Here is a 22,471-nt window from a genome sequence, read left to right on the forward strand (position 1 = left end):
GCTTTGACCTCGCGACTCAGACTAGGTTACAATCAGTTTTAAAGTAGTCAGTTTTATTTACGATTGTCTCAATTTCTAGAAAGGTGTTGGTTGCCTTATGAAACTTGAAATAAATATTTTTGCCCGCTGTCATATAATAATCTTGAACTCGTATACAAACCATTTTATGAATGATTAGCGTATTGTGAATTCGACGCTTCGAGAGAGCAAACAGAATTATATTTGGGCATCCGCTTAAACCCAAACACAAGCTGTCAATATGTTCATTATTATCTCATACAATTTGATGGTGTTAGGTAACAAGCTGTAATAATATCACAACGGCAAGGTCTTTAACCTGAGATTCATATCTAACTTAACCTAAATCGGTTAACAAAACTTAAACCACAGATTTTGTCTTGGTTAAATTGTTGAATTGGATTTTTGATTAGCTGATCAGCAATTTCAATTTTCTTCTAAAATGCCAGTGTTAGATATTGCAACCGTGACTGATGAACAAGTTTCAGCGCTTCGCGAGCGCTTTCTCAAGTTTGAAGGTGAGGAAATTGACGAAGAGACAAAAATGCCCAAGAAGTACGACCCACGAGATATAGAAGACTTCAAAACGGATGACACAATGGTCAAGTTCTACATCACACATGGGCAGGCAAACATGGACGAAGCTTTCCGCATACTTACAACTAGTTTGGAATGGAGAAAGACGTTTTCTGTGCGTGAAATCTCTTTTGACGCGTTTCCCGAAAATGTCAAAGCATCAAATGCTGTTAGCATGCAAGGTTTGCCCAAATTTGCAAGCATTTACGTCAACAAAAATTTCTACAGTAAAAATCTAATAGATTAGAAAAAGTTACGTGAATCAGAAATCGGTGAAAGTAGCCTCGTGTTATGTTGAAAAATGAAAAACTTGTGTTATGATGAAATAACTTGTGTTATGTGTTATGAAAAGTACCTGAGATAAAAAGATAGCCAACAAGTAAGAATGTGAACAATCGTACGCGACTTAGCTTTACGAGAATTCGAAACTATAGCCTCTGCATATTTTATTTAAGACTAATATAGCAACAAATTTAACCAAGTTTGGTTTCCACAAACTTTGTAAAATCTTCATTGGAAAAAGATAGAGCGTCGTTACTTGTAAACAAACATGAGTGTAAGAAGAGTGGACAAAAGAGTGTAATAACAGTGAAATTTTTTAAAATTCAACTCTTACACTCTTCCCGGATAAATAAGAGTGGAGAACGGATTACACCCTAATCCCCGCTAATTAGGGGTGAAATAGTGTTGAAACCTCCTCCCGGGCAGACAAACATGAGAATAATTTGTGCCTGAGTTTCAGTTTTGGTTTATTGAACAGAAAAGACTGCATCTCTGTCTAAATTTCAGTTTGAAAGTCAAATCTTTAATTTTTGAAGTCTCGTCTCATCTATAAAGAATTATTGAAGCCTGTAATAGAGAAGGTCAATTAGGCGAAGGTCAATTACGCTTTGACCAATAAATTTTTTGTTTGGGCTTTTTCTGTAATCATCATAGCGGATCTACCAGAGCCGGTGAGAAACGTAGCAAATTCAAAGTGTCCTAGGTTTTCTTTGTCAGATAAATGTCTCATAGAACAGACCCGGTGACATAAACTCACTATATATTCTGTTTCTTCAAGGTACTGTTCTCGTTATCCAGACGTTCAATCAATAATAAAATGCTGAAAGCACTTAATATGTGACTAAATTGCTTCTTAACTGAATTGACGTAAAAATTGGTGTGTATTTTTTGAGACCAGCTTCTGATTACTTTTTGTCAATAATCAATCAAGATATTGATTCCCCAATAAACTAACTGAGAATGACACTCCTGTTTTTTTATATGATTTTCTGCTCTAAGCATATGCATTTTTGGCAGCCTTCACTTCTACTCCATTTGCTAAAAATTATTTTCGCCATTATACTCCTCTCTCGACCAGCTAAATAAGATGCAAAAATCTAACAGATGGGGTCAAAAACAACACACCTTAATTTTGGTCTTAGAGTGTAGGTGGTAATATAATTGTTCCTCCTTTAGGAAAACAGCATTTGTTTAAACATCTAAAAACGATTTGGTCAAATGATTCTGAGCTGTTTGAATTTTTCTCTACTTCCTTTTTAGAGATTTATAAAAAAAAATTGAACACCATTCAATTGAATCTCGGGGTTTGATCATCTTTTTATACAAAGCTTTCAAATGTCTGATAAAAAGTGACGAAATTTTTTCATGAAAACCATTTTTAATGAAATTCATCAATTTTGTATTTTATTATTTTGGTATTATCTGGAGGCGTTTCATAAGCCGGACGTGTATTATTCCGTCTTATCAATTTTTGCCGTCACTTTAAGACCAATTTTAAGATTAAATCCATTTTCTCAGTCGAGAGAAAAGACTACAAATTTTAACGGCTTGGTTTGATCTTTTATTTTCAAACAAGGAGGCTCGGAAAAGTGCGTTTGCACATTATGTCCCGACCCCGCTCAAACAAGTTTTTGACTTAACTGTATACCAAATGAGGAAGAGATAGAAACTTAACAAAAAGTGCAAAATAGCATCAGATTATATTAAAATAAGCTAAATTAGCCGTATTTTCAGAAAAAAGATATGAATGTCCTGAAAAAAAAAACAACAAGTAAACACAATAAAAAATAAACAAACAAAAAAGTAAACAGAAAAAATGAGAACCTTTAGCTATCAACGGCTTTTCAATGGCTTCAGAATCACATACGACTGCAAAAACAACAAACACAGGTTATATTAAGAAAAAACAATTCAATTATGCTAGGAAACGGCGCTGAAGCCTATAAAGTCACATTCTATTTAATGAAGTATCAAAAACAATTAATTGTCAACTCCAATGATGTGCTATGCGGCTTGTCATTATAAAGGAACAAAATCTCAAATAATGAAAACTGTTAAGAATTTGAATGAAAGCTTGTAGTTTCAACGACAAAAAGCTTCATTTAATTAATAAAACAGCAATGGAGACTAAATTAAAACTCAGTTGACAAAGAATGAAACCTTGGAAATGTCATTACTGAAACTACGTCAAAAGACTACAAATTAACAACAAATAAAGACAGATTACATAATTTTGCAAACAATTTTACGTAAACGGTGTTGAAGCCATAAAATCATCTGCATTCTGCTGAGATTATCATGTATGTTCAGTGCCCTTCTTCTGCAAGTAATTTGAACTCTCAATTAGTGAAGTTTGATGAGAAATCTTTTTTTGCCAACTAACCTATACGATAAAGGCAAAAGTAATTTAAAAAACAAAAAGCGCAAAATTAAAGTTCGAATAATTTGCCAAAAAAAAACATTTCAATAAGAACGATTCTGGTCTTGTTCTTGCAGCCTCTAAATCTTACAAAGGTAACTGATTTGACCAAAAATTTATTACATCGAAAATAAAGATGAATTTTGGATTCTTATCGAGTTATATCAACTAAAAACTGTTTCGTATCAACTGAAAGCGTTAGATAGTTTCTTTAAGAAATCCCCGACAGAGTGTCTGGGATCTGATTAAATAGTTTTAGTAATAAAACTACAAAATGAACGTCAAATGCTGGGAACACTCAGGAATTCATCAGAAATTTTTGAAATTAATTTATCGGGACCTGTTTTTAATTGACTTATTCAAATAAAGACAGACTTGCATGTAATTGGGAGGAAAGAGATACCCAAAAAACTTTCGAATCATTTTTAAATGCAAAAATCAACGAAGGGACCAAATTTGTCGTTCTTATCGCTGCCCAGCTGTTAAGAAAACGCAGTTCTAACGTATTGCTTAATAGTCTTTTTTGGCAAACAAAAATTATAATTGCTCAAAAATAATTAGGCATAATAATCTAAATAGTGGTGTAATTTAGCAAAAAAACCGGAAAATATTATTCCCAGAAAACTTTCCGAGGAACCGGAGGTGCATTTAGCCCATATCTGTGTAAACAAAGATTGTGCCGGCATTTTGTTGTCTGCAGTACGGTCAAACTAGACAAACAGGGCCAGAAAGAGCATATTTGATGCGGTTTTTAATGAAGAAAAGATAGAAAACTGGCAAGTTTTAGAAAAACCTAGCTAAAATTTTAGCCAAAACAGTTGGTTCAAACAATTCACTAACAACTTTTGTCTTCAATTGTTAAACCAATGAGATTATTGTTAACAATTTTCTCATATTCTTAGATAAAAATGATCAAAATTTAAGCAAAATTTACGAAAAATGTGAACATAGCAACGGACGTTAGGCCAAAGTTCACAAAAGTGCCCACCTCCGTAACTCCTTCAAAAACCAAAATTCACAAAATCTTTTTATTTTGAAATTACGCTCGACAAGCCTTCTAATGATACAACTCACAACCCTGTACGATGAATATATCGATTGGCAAAAATTGACTGAACAAAAAAACCAGTAGAGTTTATAGTTCCTCCACCACTAAAGTGGGTCGAAACAATAAGATTTTAGAAGAGAACAGGCATCTTTTGTCTAGCCCATTATTGGCAATTTTCACAGGTACAGATAAAGAGGGTCGTCGTATAATATGGATGTACATGAACAGAATCAAACGAACCAAAGGTGACCTTGACATTTGGAGCCGATACTTCGTGTACCACTTAGAAAAATTATTCCAGCAACGAGGAACTCAACGACTCATCTTCGTCAACGACTTATCGGGAGTCGGAATAACCAACTTCGACTACGAGCTGACGGGATTTGCCGTGAAACTGTTTGAAAATCACTACCCAGACCTTTTGACGTTCCAAGTGAACTACAACATGGCCTGGACATTGAAGACTGCCTGGAACATAATCAAGACGTGGATGACCCCTGAGGCAATTGCCAGGGTGAAATTTGTAAAGAATGACGAACTTCAACAGTACGTGTGTAGCGAGTTTATACCCACTCATATGGGTGGCCAGTTCAAATAACTGAAAAAAACTATGTAATTAATTGACGAAATTCGCTTATCAAGATACCTCTCTGGTTTTGGGAGACCTATCGTTTGTTCATATTGACCCCTAACAACTTTGTGACATTAAAACAACTTCAAAAAACTTGAAATCTGTTGACATTTATATCTTTTCCTTAATGTTATTGTGTCATTGCAGAATTTAAATTTAAGTTAAAATACAGAAAAATAAACCTCTTTCCATTTGTCCTTAAATTTTGTTCGACTTTTCATTAGCTCCTTCAACTTTGGGAATTACATGTTCGCAATCACAAAATTTTCACCAGTCACAATTCCAATTTAAATAATAAGTCATCACATACCTCTGAAACTTTGTCCCTTTGGTCGCCCTTATGCCGCCACAATTAAGCATCCTCATTGAGATACGGGTCGATGGGGGTGGGCGTCGTCCCAATTTTCCATCCCTATTCATTTGACCCCTCTATCATTTAACCCCATCACAGTTCACCCAGATTTAAATCTTTTCATATTTTTTCATATCGATTCCATCGCTTAAAATTAGTTGGGAGTAGGATTAGTTTTCGAGAGAAAGTAAGGTATAAAAAGGGAACAGTGGACATGGCAACTCCTCCAAACACCATGATGAAACGTACCCAATTTTCCAAATCATAGTTTTCATCTTTCTGTATGCTCTAATTCTTCGTCTCTACTTTCGTAGAGAGTAAAAACAGAGTTTATTCCTGTTTTTTAGCGCACTTTAGTTAAATGATTCAGCGCTTCCCCGCAACTATCTGAGCGCGTTTTAACAATAACTTGCTAATTGAACAATTTTTTTCAAGGCTCATTCAACAATGTTTGAAGAAATTAAATTTCCTCTAAATTTTATTCAGTTTTTTATATAATTCCGTCCAGGAAAGGAGTTTCTTAAAGAAAATGGAATTCAAATGGAATGAATGACTTTTATGTCCATAAGTTTATTTCCTTTGGTTACGTGTGCTCAGAGTGAACAATTCAGAGCAAGATTCCATATTTGGTGCAGCTACGAATAGCGAGGAGCATAGCGAAGGGCTTACGAAAGCTGATAAAATTTTATTATGCTTTTGAAATAGGGCTCAGAACGCAAAAAGCAGTCGCCAACCACAAGTTTTGATAAAAGTTGGTGGAAAAGTACGACCAATTAAACTGAATTGTAAACGAGATGTTGATGATTACCTGAAAGCAGAAAAGTGTATGAAAGTGTATGGAAGTGCATTTTTTGTTTACGAAAAAGTTGATTTTACCGTTTAACAAGTCTGTGGTCAAATAGAGGTGTTAACAATTAAAATTAATTTAAAAAAAGAGTATCAAATTATAACTGTCATTTAACATGCCAATATTTGCAATCACAAGTTTTTTCAGCTCTTTGAAAACAATTCGACTAACTATCACACTTCCTAATAGGAATCACAATGTCTGCGGAGATTTCAATATTAATTTTGTAGGTTCACATAACAACTGCTGTTTCAATTTGCTTAACTCTTTCAATTTGAATCTTCAGAACCATTTTGTAACTAGCTTTAACAGAAACTAGTGGAAATTGTTTTGAGGACGTTTACGGTGAAATGTTATTTAGATGCAACACCACTAGATCTGACATTTCGGACCATTATGCTCAATACTTGTTCGTTTTGTCAAGTGAAAAAGGAAGATCCAAAGAATAACAATATTTTTAAAAACTGGTTGGAGAATTCTTCAGATGAAAACCACTGAAATCTAATGACAACAGTGCATGCATGCAAAAACAGTTATCAAAAACTCACGTTTGATTTGTTACCATAAATTCGCTAAGAAGAAAGAAAATGAACAAAAGTGCTTTTGCTGCGTTCAAAGAATTTTTCACTGACAACAATTTCGTCAAGTTGAACTTTAGTCGCGAGATTTTGAATGATTATTTTGCTGGTAACAGCATAATCTTAGCTTTGCGTTTCAATGAAACTAACATTAGTCCTTAGAAAGAAGTTAATAGTTTTGTTATGTCAACTGTAACGAACACTGAAAAAAACATGGTCCGGTCATGATGACATTAGAATCAAAATTGCCAAAACTTTGATCTCAGTAAATTCACATCCATCAACAGATTTAGTTAAAGAATGTATTACACTTGGTTATTTTTTCTTCGACATGGAAGTTGTTAAAAATAAAACCGTTGTTCAAAAATGGTTCAGAGACTTCCCCGAGCTGTTGCAGACCCATCAGTCTCATTAGCTCGCTATGAAATCCTTTTGAAAAAATATGTTTAATAGGATGACGCTTATCATGAAGTTTAAAATAATTGATAGCAATCAATTTGGAATTCAGCATGCCGAATTGTGCACATACGCTTTGATCTCTTTCACCGAATTTTCAATCAGTCGATAGACCAAAACCTTAACAAGATTAGCCTATTTCTTTGGTCTCAAAATTCATTTGATACTATATGTCAAAAAACAATAATTAAAGAATTTAAGAATTATGCTTTTCGTGGGAATTTTTGAACTTATTGAAAATTTTTTCTTCAAATTCGCTACCAGCATGTTGAAAACAAACATTCTATCTCACAAAAATTGAAGTTGAGCTACGGCGTTCAACAATTATCTGTCTTGGTTCCACATTAGTTTTTTTATACCTTTTATGGTTGCAAACCTGTTTATCAACGACCTCCCAAAAACCTGTAAGCTAAATAAGATCAGTCTGTTTTCAGATGATATGACAATTTACTCGGCTGCCAAACTGAATATTATTTTTATACTGAAATGGCTCGGGCAAATAGATGGTTTGAAGGAATTGACAATTAATGACAAAAATGCAGCCTTATCAAAAACGATATTTTATGTAAGAATGTACAAAATATGAACGAATTTACGTACTTGGGCGTCATTATAGACGCCAAATTAATTTTTAACCGCATGTAGAAAAATTAATCAAACTTAATAGATATTTTTGTGACTTGCGTTATGGCTGCTCCAATATAAGTCGGGCTAGCGACTTGGCCAGACGTAAGTCTCTTTGGGATGACCGCCAGTCAGTAGTAATTAAAATTTTCCAGATTTTTGTTGCTTTTCTGGTGAAATTAGAATTCAAATTCAATTCTTTTCTTATCCAATAGGGGTTGAACACTCTCTTCTCATAGGTCGATTGACGGTCTTTTTAGACCAATAGGGCTGAAACACGGGCTTTTCCTCAAACTACTCACGTTCCTTTCGCAGCCATTAGGGGTCGAAAACCGTCTTTTCATGTGTACCCACGATCTTTTGATAGCCAATAGAGAACGGCCGCTCTTCATGATCTTACCCAAGTTCTTCACATAACCTTGTATTTATACAAACTGTTTTCATTGTTTTTGATACAAGTTTCTGACTAATACAGAAAATTACGTACACATTTGATTGCTATTGACAACAATTTTGTCATCAAATTTTCAAATTTTTCTTGCAGTTTTTTACCATTAGGAAAAATGAAACAAAGTTTTTAATCAACAGAAATATTCTGCTCAAAAATCTTTGTCAAACCATTTTTAGTCGAAACATGGTTGGTTTTGTTTTTCCGTCGAAGCATAGTCAGTCAATGCCAACTCAGTCCAACCCCTTTCCCAGGACCAACAATTTAGCAGAATTTTCAACTCTTCGTTATTTTTCATTTTTTTTCTTGATGAACTAACTCATAGTCTGCACTTCTCATTTTGACCAAGACGAAGAATTTACACAGACCATTTTCGGTCAATTCATGATCGCCATTTTTAAAAATTCGCCAAATGCATCAAAGCTAGCTGGACCACGACAATAAAGACCGATCGAAAATATGTTCATTCATGCCCACAACGGTCAACAACGTTCTTTTAATGCCAATTATGGGCCGACCTCAACTGGAACTTCAATAGGAGTGGAAGGGGGATTTCAATGAGGAAAATATATTTTCTGTCGCTTGTTAAGCTTACGGGGCATACTTCTAATTGTCGTGTTGATGACGATTGTAGCTCTGACTTTTCGGGAAGGCAAACGGCCAATCTTCAAATCAAAATCTGAATTCTTGAAATGAATGTAATCGTCAGTTAAAATTGAAAGCTCTCGTAGATTACCGACATTGAGATGGGAATTTTATATTTATAAATTGCATATTGCATTAGTTCCATAGCTGCGAAAAGGGTCAGCTGAAAAGTTCTTGCATCAACTTAATCGACCAAAAATAATTAGTTAATAAAACCAGTCTCATCCCCAGGAACTGTTGGGGATTTAGATCTGGAACATTACTTTTTATTACTCCAATCTGTAGGTTTTTCTGGTATAATCCACTTCAAAGTAAACTGTTTACTTAGTAACAATAGGGCCATAATAAACTACCAGAAAGGGTACTGGTTTGAGTGCTATATTATTATTGGCAGAAATTGCATTTAGCCGACAACAAATAATGTGATGTTCAGCTGGCATATATATAATTGATCAATCAGTCTTATTGGCCAATAGTTTTGTTTGAGTTGAAATCTGCCTTGATGGCTATCCTTGATGTCCTTATACTTTTTGGTCCGTATAAGTACTTTTTGGTCCTTATAGATCCCTTATTTTAGTCATAATAAATTGCCGGCACCGTTAAACGAACAGATAAATTTTTGTTTCCGGTTGTCAAAAAAATTAGTGCCATAAAGCTATTCCTGTGAGAGAAAAACGCAAAAATATTAAAAACACGCATTATTCTTGGTCTGCTTACATTATAAGCATAGTTTAATACGTCTTAATTTCACAACGTCGCTGCATAATTAAACTGTGATTGCCGTTTGTATATAATCATATATGTAGAGGTATGAAATGCAAACAATATGCTAAACCTGTAAGCTAAATAAGATCAGTCTGTTTTCAGATGATATGACAATTTGCTCGGCTGCCAAACTGAACATTATTTTTATACTGAAATTGCTCGAGCAAATAGATGGTTTGAAGGAATTGACAATTAATGACAAAAATGCAGCCTTATCAAAAAAGATCGAAAAAGTTGAATGGTTATCTTGCAAGATTCTTGCAAGTCGAATGGTTATCTTGCAAGATTCTTGCAAGACGATGGCTATCTTGCAAGATCTTGCAAGAAAATCTTGCAAGACGATGCATCGTCTTGCAAGATCTTGCAAGAATCTTGCAAGATCTTGCAAGATAACCATTCGATTTCGACTGGGGTGCTTACATTATAAGCATAGTTTATTTAATGTATAGGTCTTAATTTCAAAACGTCGCTGCATAAATAAATTGTTATTGCCGTTTGTATATAATCATATATGTAAAGGTATGAAATGCAAACAATATGCTATAACATGTATAAGTTGGGGGTGCAAATGGACGTGGGGGGGGGGGGCAAAAACAGAAAAGAGCCGAAAATTGTCTCTCAGAGGCGGCCCCCCGAGAGAAAGCGAGGAGGGTGCAATTTCGGATAGATCTTGATCGCTATCTTAATCAGTAAACTCTGTGACGTAATTGTCTGCCCATCAGAAGAAGATTTTTAAATTGACCAATCCCTGTTTCCTATGTAATTTACCTCGTAACTACTCCGCAAAATTTTTCCTTAAATTTTTTGACAACTACGTCTCCGAAAACGCCCGCCAGCATGGAATTCCCAGATAAAATGGCTTCAAGCCCAAAGCGGCAAACCAGTCACGCAAGTGGAGGGAAAATGGTTTCCTGTGATTAGTTTTATGCATGGCAGGGGAAATAAGGAGAAAGAATTTCAAAGTGTCCCACCCTTTAGTTTGCCCAGGAAGACACTTATGTCCCCCCCGTAGTCTGCCCAGAAAGACACATCACTACTGGTGTGCGACCCAAGCCAGCCCTGATCAGACCGACTTGAGTCGCGCACGGGGGGTCAACCGCCATCGCTCCATAGAGTCTGGTAGCACTGTCACAGTCTAATCAGGGCCCTATCCAGAGTCTGGACGGTCAGATCAGGGCACTATTCAAGGTCTGGACAGTCTAATCAGAGCCCCGCCCAGAGTCTGGACAGTCTGATCATAGCAAGGTGTAGGTTCTGGATAGTTGCATGGTCGGGCTAATCTGAGCAGAGCTCTTTCCAGGGTCTCTACGGTCAAATCAGAAACCTTTCTGAAAAATCGGCTCGGAGCCAAGATTTCCAAGCAAAAAAATGGCCAAAAATGGCTAAGTCCCCAATAATGAAGAAATTGTTAACTCCCGAGAGGAATGTTTTTTGAGGACTTCCCAATTTTATATGATTTACATCAAACAATTTGATAACGACTCAATTTTGATTATTGCTGTCGCGCTGAATAGTTCTCCTTGTTTGGAATAAAAATTTTTCTACCAAAGAACCAAAAACCATATACATTGGGGAATAAATAAGCCATTGATATTTTTTCAAAATATCTGCTCATCTCGCTGGGGAAAAATTCCCCATAAAAAGAACGGAACAACGGAAAAGTTTTCAAGCTGCTAACCTCTTGGTAATTGAAACGAAGTTTGTATACATTGCTTCAAATGCAATAATTAGATTCGCATCATTTGTACTGATTTGACAGAACAAAATTTACGGCCCTAGGAAAAATAAATGTTTATTTTTGAGCCGCGGCATAATTTTGTTAACGCAAAACGGGAATAATTTGCACGAAAAAAATATTGAGAATGTCAAAAACCATTAAAAAACTAAAATGATTTGTTGAGACAAGAAATTTACCAGAGTATGAAAGACCTATATTTTAAACTGCGACCTTAAACGAAGCATCAACAGGAAAAAAATTTTCCAGATGCTAATAAATATGACACCTGAAAAACAAAGCAAGAGGAAAATACGCTAATTGTGTGGTTTATCGGAAAATCAGACCGCTTATGAGGGCTCATCCAGTGATTTTGTTGATAGATTCCGATATGACAAACTCAGTGTTGAAGAATTTACAGCATCTTTGGGAGTAACTATTGTTATGAAACACGCTTTTTAGCTAGACAAATACGGCATCGACTACCCAAAAGAATGGTCATCGGTTGGAAAGATTGCAAATCACTGGAACTATGGCGTTTTATTGATGTCAAAAAATTGACCGAGAAAAATTTTATTTTTCAAAACAATTTTATGCAAGGAAGAATGGTGGAAACAGAAACGTCTGCTTGATTTGTCAATATGAAATTTTGAAAAGCTAATCAGCAGATCAGAAATAAAAAATAGAGGAGGAAAGTTGTATTAAAAACAACAACCAATTGATATTGCGCCATGGATAGATACTGTCTGCTCAATACTGCATAGTCAAAAAATTCGACAATTCTGACTAGAACCATGTGATATGATGCAAATTGCAGAACTAATTTGTCGATTATTTCTGATGGTGCAGACACGCGTGGTCGGGTTTTGATAGCTCATAAACCTAAAATTTTACAGCAGTACAAATAATTGGAACTACCAAGATTTTAAGCAACATGCTTTTACATTTTTGTAGATATCCTAGTGATTACACAGTTATTACAATATATAATCCTTCATTAAAAGTAAGCACAGAATTGAATGTAGTCAGCTTTCTGAAACAATTGACTCTCTGATTGAGAAAATCGACCACAAATTGGCACACAAAAAAAGTTGTCTGAGTGTAGATGGTGGCATTAATTTCTGCAAGTTGGTATTATCCGACCAGCAATGACATCAATGAGAAAGTGCTGGACCGGAAGATTAGTCAATTGATTTCAATATCACTCATAAAAACAAGCTGATTGCTCGATCGTTATTTTTCTTTGCAATATCTTGATTATATGCTGTGAGGTTTTGGAAGCAGAGAACTTCTCTAATGATAAAATTTTATTGCGGAAATTTTGGTTCAGTTCCATAGGAACGAAGCCTTTTCTGTTTTTAGAATGTTACGCCTAGAAAAAAGCTAATTGGATTAAGTTCAGGTAACACTTTTTCTATCGGCTGAGTTCAAGTTCTAGTGTAAACGAAGTTACGGAAACCTTACAGAAAAACACTTTTTATCGGCAAAGAGGTCTGCAAAAAACTTTGAAAAACGACGTAGAACAGTGTCACTTCTTTTTATGACTTCTTAGTCCACTCATTTAAAAAACAAACTTTTAACTGCCAGGCACTAACAAAAGCATCTAAAATTAGCACTTTAGCAAATCAATTCAAAAGTCTTCCGGTAGAAATAGACTGAATCTTTGTTGAGGTATCAAAAAGCTAGAAAACAAATGAAGCTTACAAATTACTCAAAATTATCTCAACGGAAAGATCAATCCCAGCAAAGAAGACGTATAATCGAAAACATTTCAATGGACTTCAGAACATATCTAAAGCTTTCACCAAACACTTCGCATCCTTTTTTAATCGGAGGAGTCGGTACTGCAAGTACCAAAAACTTCCAACACTTTAAATTGCTTAGATGATATCAGGTTTTTTAAAAGGAAATCTTACAGGATTTATCTGAAAAAAAGTCGAATTCAAATTCAATTGACGAGATGTCAACTGATTCCCTCAAAACAGTTTCTTTTCATTCCAAATAAACTATAATTTATTCATTTTCAGTTGTTCGATTAATAAATTTCAGCTCCCAGACTTATTAAAAAAATCATGTAAGTCCAGATTTCAAGAGTGGTAGCAGAACTACCGACCTATTGCGATGCTTACGTCCTTGTCATTAGTGTTTGATAGATCATTTTATAAACATTTCATGCTGTTGATCAAAAAACCACTACGCAACGGACAGCACGTTTTTTGCATTGTTCTTTCAACCTTAACTCAACTCTGTGTTTGTTGTGACAAACTATATTTTGAGCTAGAGGCTAAAAACACCAATATCTGTCTTCCTCGATATAACGAAAACTTCTAAGCAATTAACTTCAGAATCTTTATCAACAAAAGATGTCAGTACATTTTTGACAAAAAATCCTGTTCTGTAAATCGTATCTTTTTGAATGTACACAGTGGCGGACTACAAGGGTCAATTTTTTGCAGTCATTTTGTTCTCAGTTTAAAAATTTGAGTCTCTGGAAGTTTCCGTGAAACAAAGCTTTTTATACAAGAACAACGCAAAACAAAAATTGATGACTCAGTAACCGATCAACGGATACTGAAAGCGGTATCACTTGGACTGAAAATTACTATATGAACTATAATTTCGAGTCTATGAAAATTTCTGTACAAAATCGCGCCGACTAATTATTGACTTCGCAAGCAAGGGACATCAAATTGAACGGGTCAGTTCGATAAGAGATCTGGGCGTAAACTTCGCTCAAAAAATTTTGTTGGATTCTCACCTTGAAAAAATTCCAAAAAAGTCATCTGAAGCTAGCTCTTAATCGACATTTTGCCTAATGAAACAAAAAGTGAAAGTTAAGTGTGTTCTGGTTAACAATGATGTACTTTCAGTTCTCTACTATAAAACGAACATATGGTTGCCCAGTAAAATTAGGCTATAGTGTTTGGAGAAAATCCAAAGAAGATGTGGATCTTCGGAAAACGGAACGTCTCCGATTCAGGCTATGTCTTAAACTTGACTAACCAACATATTCTAGCGGTTGTGTACAAGTTGGTCCTCGTCAATCTCATTAATCTGAACAAAATACTTGTTGGACAGACAAATCTAATTCCATTTGATTTCTGGAAGATCATATCGCACGACTGCAATACAAGGTTAAGTGGTAAAGTTTTGACTTACACTACACGGATGATACAAAAGCGGTGCGACGAAAAAATTTTCGTTCTTGTATCTAAGTGTAACAATTCTATTTCATTCTCCTATATTATCGCCTGGTATACGCCTCTGATGAATCCCATAACATTCCGAAGAGAATTGACGAAATTCTTTGAGGCACAAACAAAATCTAAATTCAGATGCTACTGCTATCCTTCTGGATGGGATCCATTAGAAAACATCAATCGAAATTGAACCTCCCCTAAGTGGGGGGGGGGTAAAACCAAGATTGTGGAATCCATGTTTGGTTTGAATTGATTTTTTATTATTTTTGTTATTTTAATTGTTTTTATTATACCAATAAATTATGCTACTTAAACAGTTAAAAGGGTTATTCAGGGTACCCGAACTGTGCGATCGAAAGGGTTCTGGCACCCCCGTGCGCAACTGAAGTCAGTCTGGCAACACCCAGTGCGCGCTTCAAGACTGACTGATCAGAACTGATATTGCTCTAGATGGCCTGATTAGAGCTGGCTTGGGTCGCGCACCTCGTCCCGGATTTTTTTTTGAGGACCTCAGAATTGTAATGGGTTTTACGACTCAATTGCGGTTCTTTTTGCAATATAAACTGAGTACACAATTGATTGCTGTTTATGATTCATCAATAACGAATTACATTGAAGAAATTATTTCTATCTGGAATTAATCTTGTTTTAGGTAAATTCAGAGCTTGTTTTTCATTTTGGGCCAGACTACAAATACGCAAATACGGCGTCCACCATTAGCCTGTTGCTTTTGTCTACGACAATTAATTAGCCCAGGCATAGTCAATCACGGTTAATTCAATCGAGCTCGGGTTCAAAATTACGGCAATTTTTCAACCCTATTCATCGTTACTCAACAAACAATTGTTTTTTTTACCCGATTTCTTGCGTGAAAAGAGACACACGATAGAAGACCAACATACAAGAGAAATCGTGTAAAATTACGCGATTCTCTCGGGCTTAACCTCGGGACTTCTCGTGTGATTCACATGATAAATCATGTAAAATTCATGCAATTTGCTAATTATTTAACAAAACTATGCAATTTGTATTTTTGCTGATTTTTTGAGTAAAAAACCACGCGATTTTTCGTGTAAAAACACACGAAGAATTGGTTGAAAACACACAAAAAGTTGCATGATTTTTACATGATTTACCGTCTGAATCATACGAAAAATCCTGATTTTAATCCCGAGAAAATCGAGCAATTTTACAGAATTTCTCGTATAATTTGGCTTTTTATCGTGTGTCTCTTTTCACGTGAGAAATTGGGTAGAAATACACGATTTTTAAGCAAATTTTACGTGATTTCTAATGTAAGATCTTTTGTTATTTAGCCAGCGAAACGCGCTTTTAATACAAATTGCGGGCCTAATTGGGATTTCTTGAATTAGCATTACCAGGAAAACGTTCGAATGCACTCTTTGAAAACAAAATAGAAAATTATTACGCAGGCGGTCAAATTTATGGCTCAGCCAGAACAAAAGTTTGTTATAAAAGATTACAACTGGTCATTAATATGGCCTAGACTTCATGCTGAAACATGAAGTAAAGATTACCCAACCTGAACAAAACTTCAACATTAAAAAATACAACTGGTCATTCCTGGTTCTAATCGCTGAAAAAGTCTCAATATAGCAGAAAATAGAAAACGTTCCAAATGGTAAAATTTTTGTAGTCCTTTTACATTACAAGAAATCATATTTAAGTAAAAAAACTGAAAACCTCATATAACAGTAACGATGTTAATTTATTGGATTCTGTTTTTTTCTCCTGCTCTGAAATCTCTTTTGTGCAAAAAAGCTTCAAATTGCCTAAACTTAAAATTAATTTAGGAAGCGCAGCTCTCAGCCACTAAAATTTAGCATTAAAAATTTTTATTCGACAATAATTTAAGTGGCCCACTTTCCCCACTTTTTTTATTTTAAAGTGAATTCGTTGGTTCTAATCGCTGAAAAATGTCAAACACCACAAAGTTGTCACTGATTGACCAATCGTTAGCTCTGAAAAAGATGGGGCCAGGAGAATGCCCATAGAGTTTGAAATGTTGATGCAGTATTTTGGGCCTAAAACTCTCGAGAGCGTTACATATATTTTATCAAAATTAGACGTAAAAAGTTTGTACTTTTTTCTACTGGGTATTTTTGTTGGTAATTATCGGCCATGACATAAACATTCAAACGAATAAACGTTTGTATTGCTTTTTTCCATTGTCAGAATCTTTTTAAATGACAAAAACAAAGAATAGGAATAAGCCTCTTAAAATTATAACGACAGTAATTTGTTAGATTCTCTTTTATTCTCCTGCTCTCAAATCTTTTTTGAGCAAAGAAACTCCCAAAAAGCTAAAACGTAAAATCCATTTTACGATTAACAGCAGTCAGTCACTAGAAATGTGCGTTGAAACAGGTTTATGCTACTTTAATTTAGGTGAACAACTTTAAACCACTTTTTTGGTTTTAAAGTGAAATCTTTGGTTTTTATCGCTGAAAAAAGTCCAATAAAGCTTAAAATTGTTATTGCAGAACAGTATTTAGCTCTAAAACGGATTGTGTCGAAGAGAAGACCCATAGAGACTGGAATGTAGTCGAAACATTTTGGGCCTATCACTCTTGAATGCACTACATATACTTCGAACAAATTATCAGTGAAATTTTCAATTGATTTCTTTCTTGAGTGAATATCTGCCATAGCATAGACTCCCAAATGAAAAAACTGGAGTCCATCTTCAATGCCCAATTAACAAAGGAGAAAGGTCAGAAAACCGGTCGAGTCTAATCCAGGATGATTTTATCTGGGTTTCAGCAATTAAACCTGAATGAGCGTTCATAAAAAATATTACTTTTGTGTTCATTTTATGACCTTTGAATACAAAAGTAACTAGAAAGAGCTTTAGAGAAATTTTTTTAAAAAAATAGCTAATTTTCCTTGTACGCTCATTCACACGAGAAATCGTGTGAGTTTTTATCGCACGAGGAAATTTTTCTCTTGTGAAATCACACGAGACGCCTTTTTCGCACGAAAAATTGAGTGCATTTTCATCACACGAGAGAAAATCATGTTATTTCACACGAGAAATTTTTAGAGTATACCCATCCTCAACCCCACTCATTTTGAAGCCCTACCTCTAGTCAACCCTCTTCCTTTTGCATGGACCTATTGTCAGTCGTGGTTTACCCTGACTTTTTTTAAAAACCAGACGTAGCTGGACCACGATAATTAAAGCGCCCAGGTTCATACCTCGACTTTTGAAAAGACCATGCTAGAGCAAATGTGGTATGAAAAGAACATGCTCGATTCAAACAGCCCATGAAAAGACTTTAGCTGGACCTAATCGTTCAGCAAAACTTTGACTCGACCCAAATTTTGGATGCTCAACTTTAGCTGGACCCAAATATGATGCTGGACTTTGGCTCGACCTAAAATGTTCACGCTGGACCCAAAAAATTTCATTCGCGCTGAACGTAAATACGATTGAACAGCTGTATAACGATGCTGCATTAGGGTCAATAAGGTTCTGTTAATGCTAAATATGGGTCTACCTGGCCTTCAATGGCTATGGGAGGCCCAGGGGATTTCAATGAGGGAAAGTTTTTTTCTGTCGCTTTGTTAGCCGATCTACACATACGGTTAACTATTATGTCAATGACCATATTGGTTGTCATGGACTTTCGGAGAAGTCTCAAATTAAACCCTAAATTCTTGAAGAATCATTATATAACTGATAACTGAGCTCTCTTTCGGTGAGTCTAACCTTTACTATTGACATTCAGATCAGAGTTATGTAAATTGTATATTGCGTCCGTTTCGAAGCTTCGAAAGAAGTCCACTGCATGGAGAACTGTGAAAATATAAACCCTAACTACCCTAAAATATTTACAGTTAATGTCACCAGCCTCATGCCCATGAATTGTAAATTTAGGGCTGAGTCATTACTTTTTATTGCCCCAATCCGTAGATTTGTCGGGTGTATTCCAGTTCAAAGCACATTGGTTATTTCGTAAGAAGTAAGGCGGCAATAAACTGCAGTAAACAGTAAGTACCAGTTTGGGTGCTATTATTGGCCGACACAGGGCTTAGCCGACAACAGAATAATGAAATAAGTAGCCCACATGCTAATTGTAATTTTTGTAGGTCCGCTATACGTTCGTTGTGCGTTCGGGTTGCACTGAACTCTGTCTCTGCTGAGGTTGCACCCCATTTACTGTGTGAGAGAGAGGGGGTTGTTGCTACGAAATGACCTTGATCGTTAACAAAGTTTTGATCTTTCGCCGTATATTGACCAATCCCTGTTCCAGATTTAATCTACTTGCCCATATGCTCATATAGCTAAAATAAAAACTAATTTTGTTTTCGGCTAACCAATGCAAAAACGTTGGCAAAAACGGCATTGCCCGCCAGTAGGCTGTCTACGTTAGAAGTGTCAATTTAGAGATACTGTTAAAAATATTGGCCTACAAGGCGTTTAGCCGAGAAAAAAAAACAAAATTACAATCAGCTGACAGCCTAGATTTGGTCGACAAATCGTGGTAGCCAAAATATCAATACCCAGGTCGAGGTGGCCAGACCGAAGTGACCTCTGATCAGACCATCTTTGAGCGCACACATGTTCTCGGTGCGCTCGAATTACATGGTCTGGAGAAGACATTGAGCGCACTTTTGTCTGGACAATGGTCTGGATCTTGTCTGATCAGAGGTCACGTCAGTCTGACCAGAGGCAGTTTTGAGCGCCAACTTGTCTGATCAGAGGCCAATTCGTGCGCACGCTGGTCTGATCAGAGGCTGATTCGAGCGAATTTATTTTTTTCATTTTTGTTTCGCTGACTGAGGTTGTCTCTCCCAAGAGTCTACAATACATACGCATTCTGATCATAGACCCATCGAGAACCTGATGGGTTGATCACAAAGAAGAGGCCCAGCTGATAGCAACTGCCGGTCCCCTTTTGAAATGCTTGGGATTAACAAAGGAAATTTCATGTACAACCATCAACAATCAAGTTTATTACAGCAGCAGCTTGAAGAGTTTTTGAGTTTGAGTTTGAATTTGGGACATTGGTTCTAAACTGTACACTGTTTCTGGGGTACGAAGCCACTATAAACACCGTGGAGGTTTTTACTGGCTTTTCCTGGTTGCCATTACTTGTCGTTGATTACTTCTGGCTAGCCGTGTTTGCAGATGTTATTGAACATTGTTGGGCATAGAGGTAAGTTTTGTCGAGGATGGGGAAGAAAGAAAGAATAAGTAGGTAAAAGAGCAAAGAAAAAAAAGAGATTGAATTAAACTAAAACTAGAAGAAGGGCTGAGAATTAATCAGCTTTGTTTGTTTGCTCGAGACAGCTGCGGCGCGTTGGGGGATCGAACTCCCGCTGTGTTTTTCATTTAGTATACTTATGTGTTGCGCCAATATACACATGTCTCTGCTTGAGAATTGTCTTTATTCAGTTATCGTGGCTGATGAGTTTCTCTCGATTTTTGAAATGAATTCGTTATACATAATTGAGATACCTTAGAATCATTGGTCCAAAGTTTGCCGGTTTCGAATTGTATCGTATGCTTTACAAATGCTGAGCATTCAGGCTTGAGGGGATTAACAAAATGTCTGTACGCATTACACCCGAGAGTCCTCCTCCAGAGGAAAAGTTTCCTCACGGAATGGTTCCGGTGATTCCTCTCGAAAGCTTCGGCGACGGAGCCAGGGGTCCCCGGCAGATTGCCCGAGAGAAGCTTCCTCTGTTTGAAGGGCTGTTACCGAATGGACTGTTGGAGGCTTATAGAACTTGCAAGCGACAGAAAGGATCAAAAGGATCGAAGAAGTTTCCTGACCCTAGATTAGATCCTGACTATGACTCGAAGGATCCTTTGAGTTTTAGTCGGTGATCACTGACTTTTAAATCAGTAAATAGGAAGCCTTTTCTTTTCTATAAGCCGTATAATTGCTTCAATTTTATTTTTTGTGCGCGCTTGATGTATTCTTTCGCCAACCGTATCTGAATGTTTTTTATAGTAGGTGAGTTCGATTCTTCATGTAACTTTTGCACGCTGTACCATCGGGGTTTCCTTAAACATATTCCAGTGCTCTGTTTTGCGCTTTTTGAATGATTGATATGACCGTTTGCGATTGGTTTAGCCAGCAAGCGTTTGCATATAGAAACAGGGGCCGGATCCAGGACTTGTACAGCAGAAGTAAACTCTCCTGCTCAACATTGAGGTTGCTTAGACGCTGCAAGTGGAAGATTCGCATGTTTGCTCTGCTTGTGATGTCTTTACAATGTTCATTCCAGTTTAGTTGTGGCGTCATGGTTATTCCTAAGAACTTTATTGTTTTGGCTTCCTCAATTTGTTTTCCGTTGATGTTTAAACTGAGACTTGTTTGTCTTTTCGAAGGGTTTTTGATAAACCTATACTTTGTTTTGGCCGGGTTTATTTTGATTTTCAACTTAACACACCACTTTATGAGAGTGTTGAGTGAGGCTTGGAGTTTGCTTTGTATTAACTGACTTGACTTTGACCTGTAAAACAATGCAAAGTCATCTGCAAACTGAGAAATTTCTGCTGGCGTTTCTGGAATGTTAGAGACATAAATTAGGAATAATTGGGCGCCACAACGCTACCCTGGGGGACTCGGGCTGTTGGTGAGAACTTCTCGCTTCTCGTATTCTTAATTTTCACGTAAACATTTCTTTGTGAGAGGAAGGAGTTCACCCATTTGATGATTTTTGTCTGTATTCTAATTTTAATCAGTTTATCAATCAAATCTGATCTCCAGACTGCATCAAAAGCTTTTTCGACATCAAGGCAGACAAGTCCCACCATTTCTGACCACTGGTATGCTTCACTTATACGCTGAGTCAAAACAAGGAGGTTATCGGTTGTGCATCTGTTTGCTCTGTATGCACTTTGTTGTTGTTCAAAGACATTGTTTGTTTCGCAGTGGTCTAGAATGAGATTTTTAACAACAATTTAACAGACCTTTGCAATACAATTGGTAAGGCTAATTGGTCTGTAATTTTCTGCTTTCTTCTTGTCTTTTTGAGGTTTGGGAAGCATTGTTACTCGTGAGTCTTTCCAAAGGCATGGCACGTAAGAATTGTTGATTGAGCTGGAAATAATTATGCATATGAGAGCTTTAATGCTTTTTGGTAGCGCCTTCAGTAGCTGATAGCTTATTTTGTCTGGCCCGGGGCATGATTTACTTGTATTTTTGAACTTCATTTTGAAATTTCATTGAACTCTTCAACTTTTGAGAAGATGTTTTCTGCAGTTATTTCTTTTGGATCGGTTTCTGATAGATGTTTTGTGTTTTGTTCTGTCTCGAGAAAGTGCTTTTGTAAATCTTCGTTTTCGTATTGGTGTTCTATCATTGTCTCACTCAGAAGGTTTTTGAACATTTCACACTTTATGGCAACTTTGGCTTTAAACGTTATTTGTAAATGTGATCTGCTTGACTGTTGTTTATCGCTGGTGATGGTTTTGATTGCTTTCCAGAACCCTTTGATTCCTGCTTGTTTCGCTGTTTCTGTTAATTTTCTATTTTGTCTTTCAATCGAACGTTTGAATGCTCTTCTGATTTCTCTTTGCAAGAAATTGATTTCCTTTCTCAATCGATAGAAAGTGTCATCCTTTGCACGTTTTAGTTGCCTCCTTATCTTTTTCTTTTGCTTGATTAATTTGATTATCTCTGGACTAATTTGAATATTCGTTCTATTTGCGTAGGACTGATCAATTGATTTGTGAATAATCTCGATGATGTTATGGCTCGTTTCATTAAGATTGCCTTTGTTTGGATATTTTGGTGGGTACAAGCAGGAATTTTTGTAGTTGACTTTCGCATGTTTTCTGAACTTTTTGAAATCGACTTTTGCTTTTAAATCGAATTCCACTTGAAGTT

General features: G+C 36.1%; 1 protein-coding gene across 1 annotated transcript; it reads left to right on the top strand.

Moving 5' to 3' along the window:
* The first annotated feature begins 234 nt into the window (after positions 1–234).
* Positions 235–5,177, top strand: LOC142348393 (motile sperm domain-containing protein 2-like). Its single transcript, XM_075399726.1, has 2 exons — positions 235–776; positions 4,526–5,177. Exons 1-2 carry the CDS (start codon positions 461–463, stop codon positions 4,939–4,941), a joined length of 732 nt encoding a protein of 243 aa, XP_075255841.1. The 5' UTR covers positions 235–460; the 3' UTR covers positions 4,942–5,177.
* Positions 5,178–22,471: the final 17,294 nt, after the last annotated feature.

The sequence above is a fragment of the Convolutriloba macropyga genome, chromosome 10, assembly GCF_964194025.1.
Source record: "Convolutriloba macropyga chromosome 10, txConMacr16.3, whole genome shotgun sequence".
Lineage (NCBI taxonomy): Eukaryota > Metazoa > Xenacoelomorpha > Acoela > Convolutidae > Convolutriloba > Convolutriloba macropyga.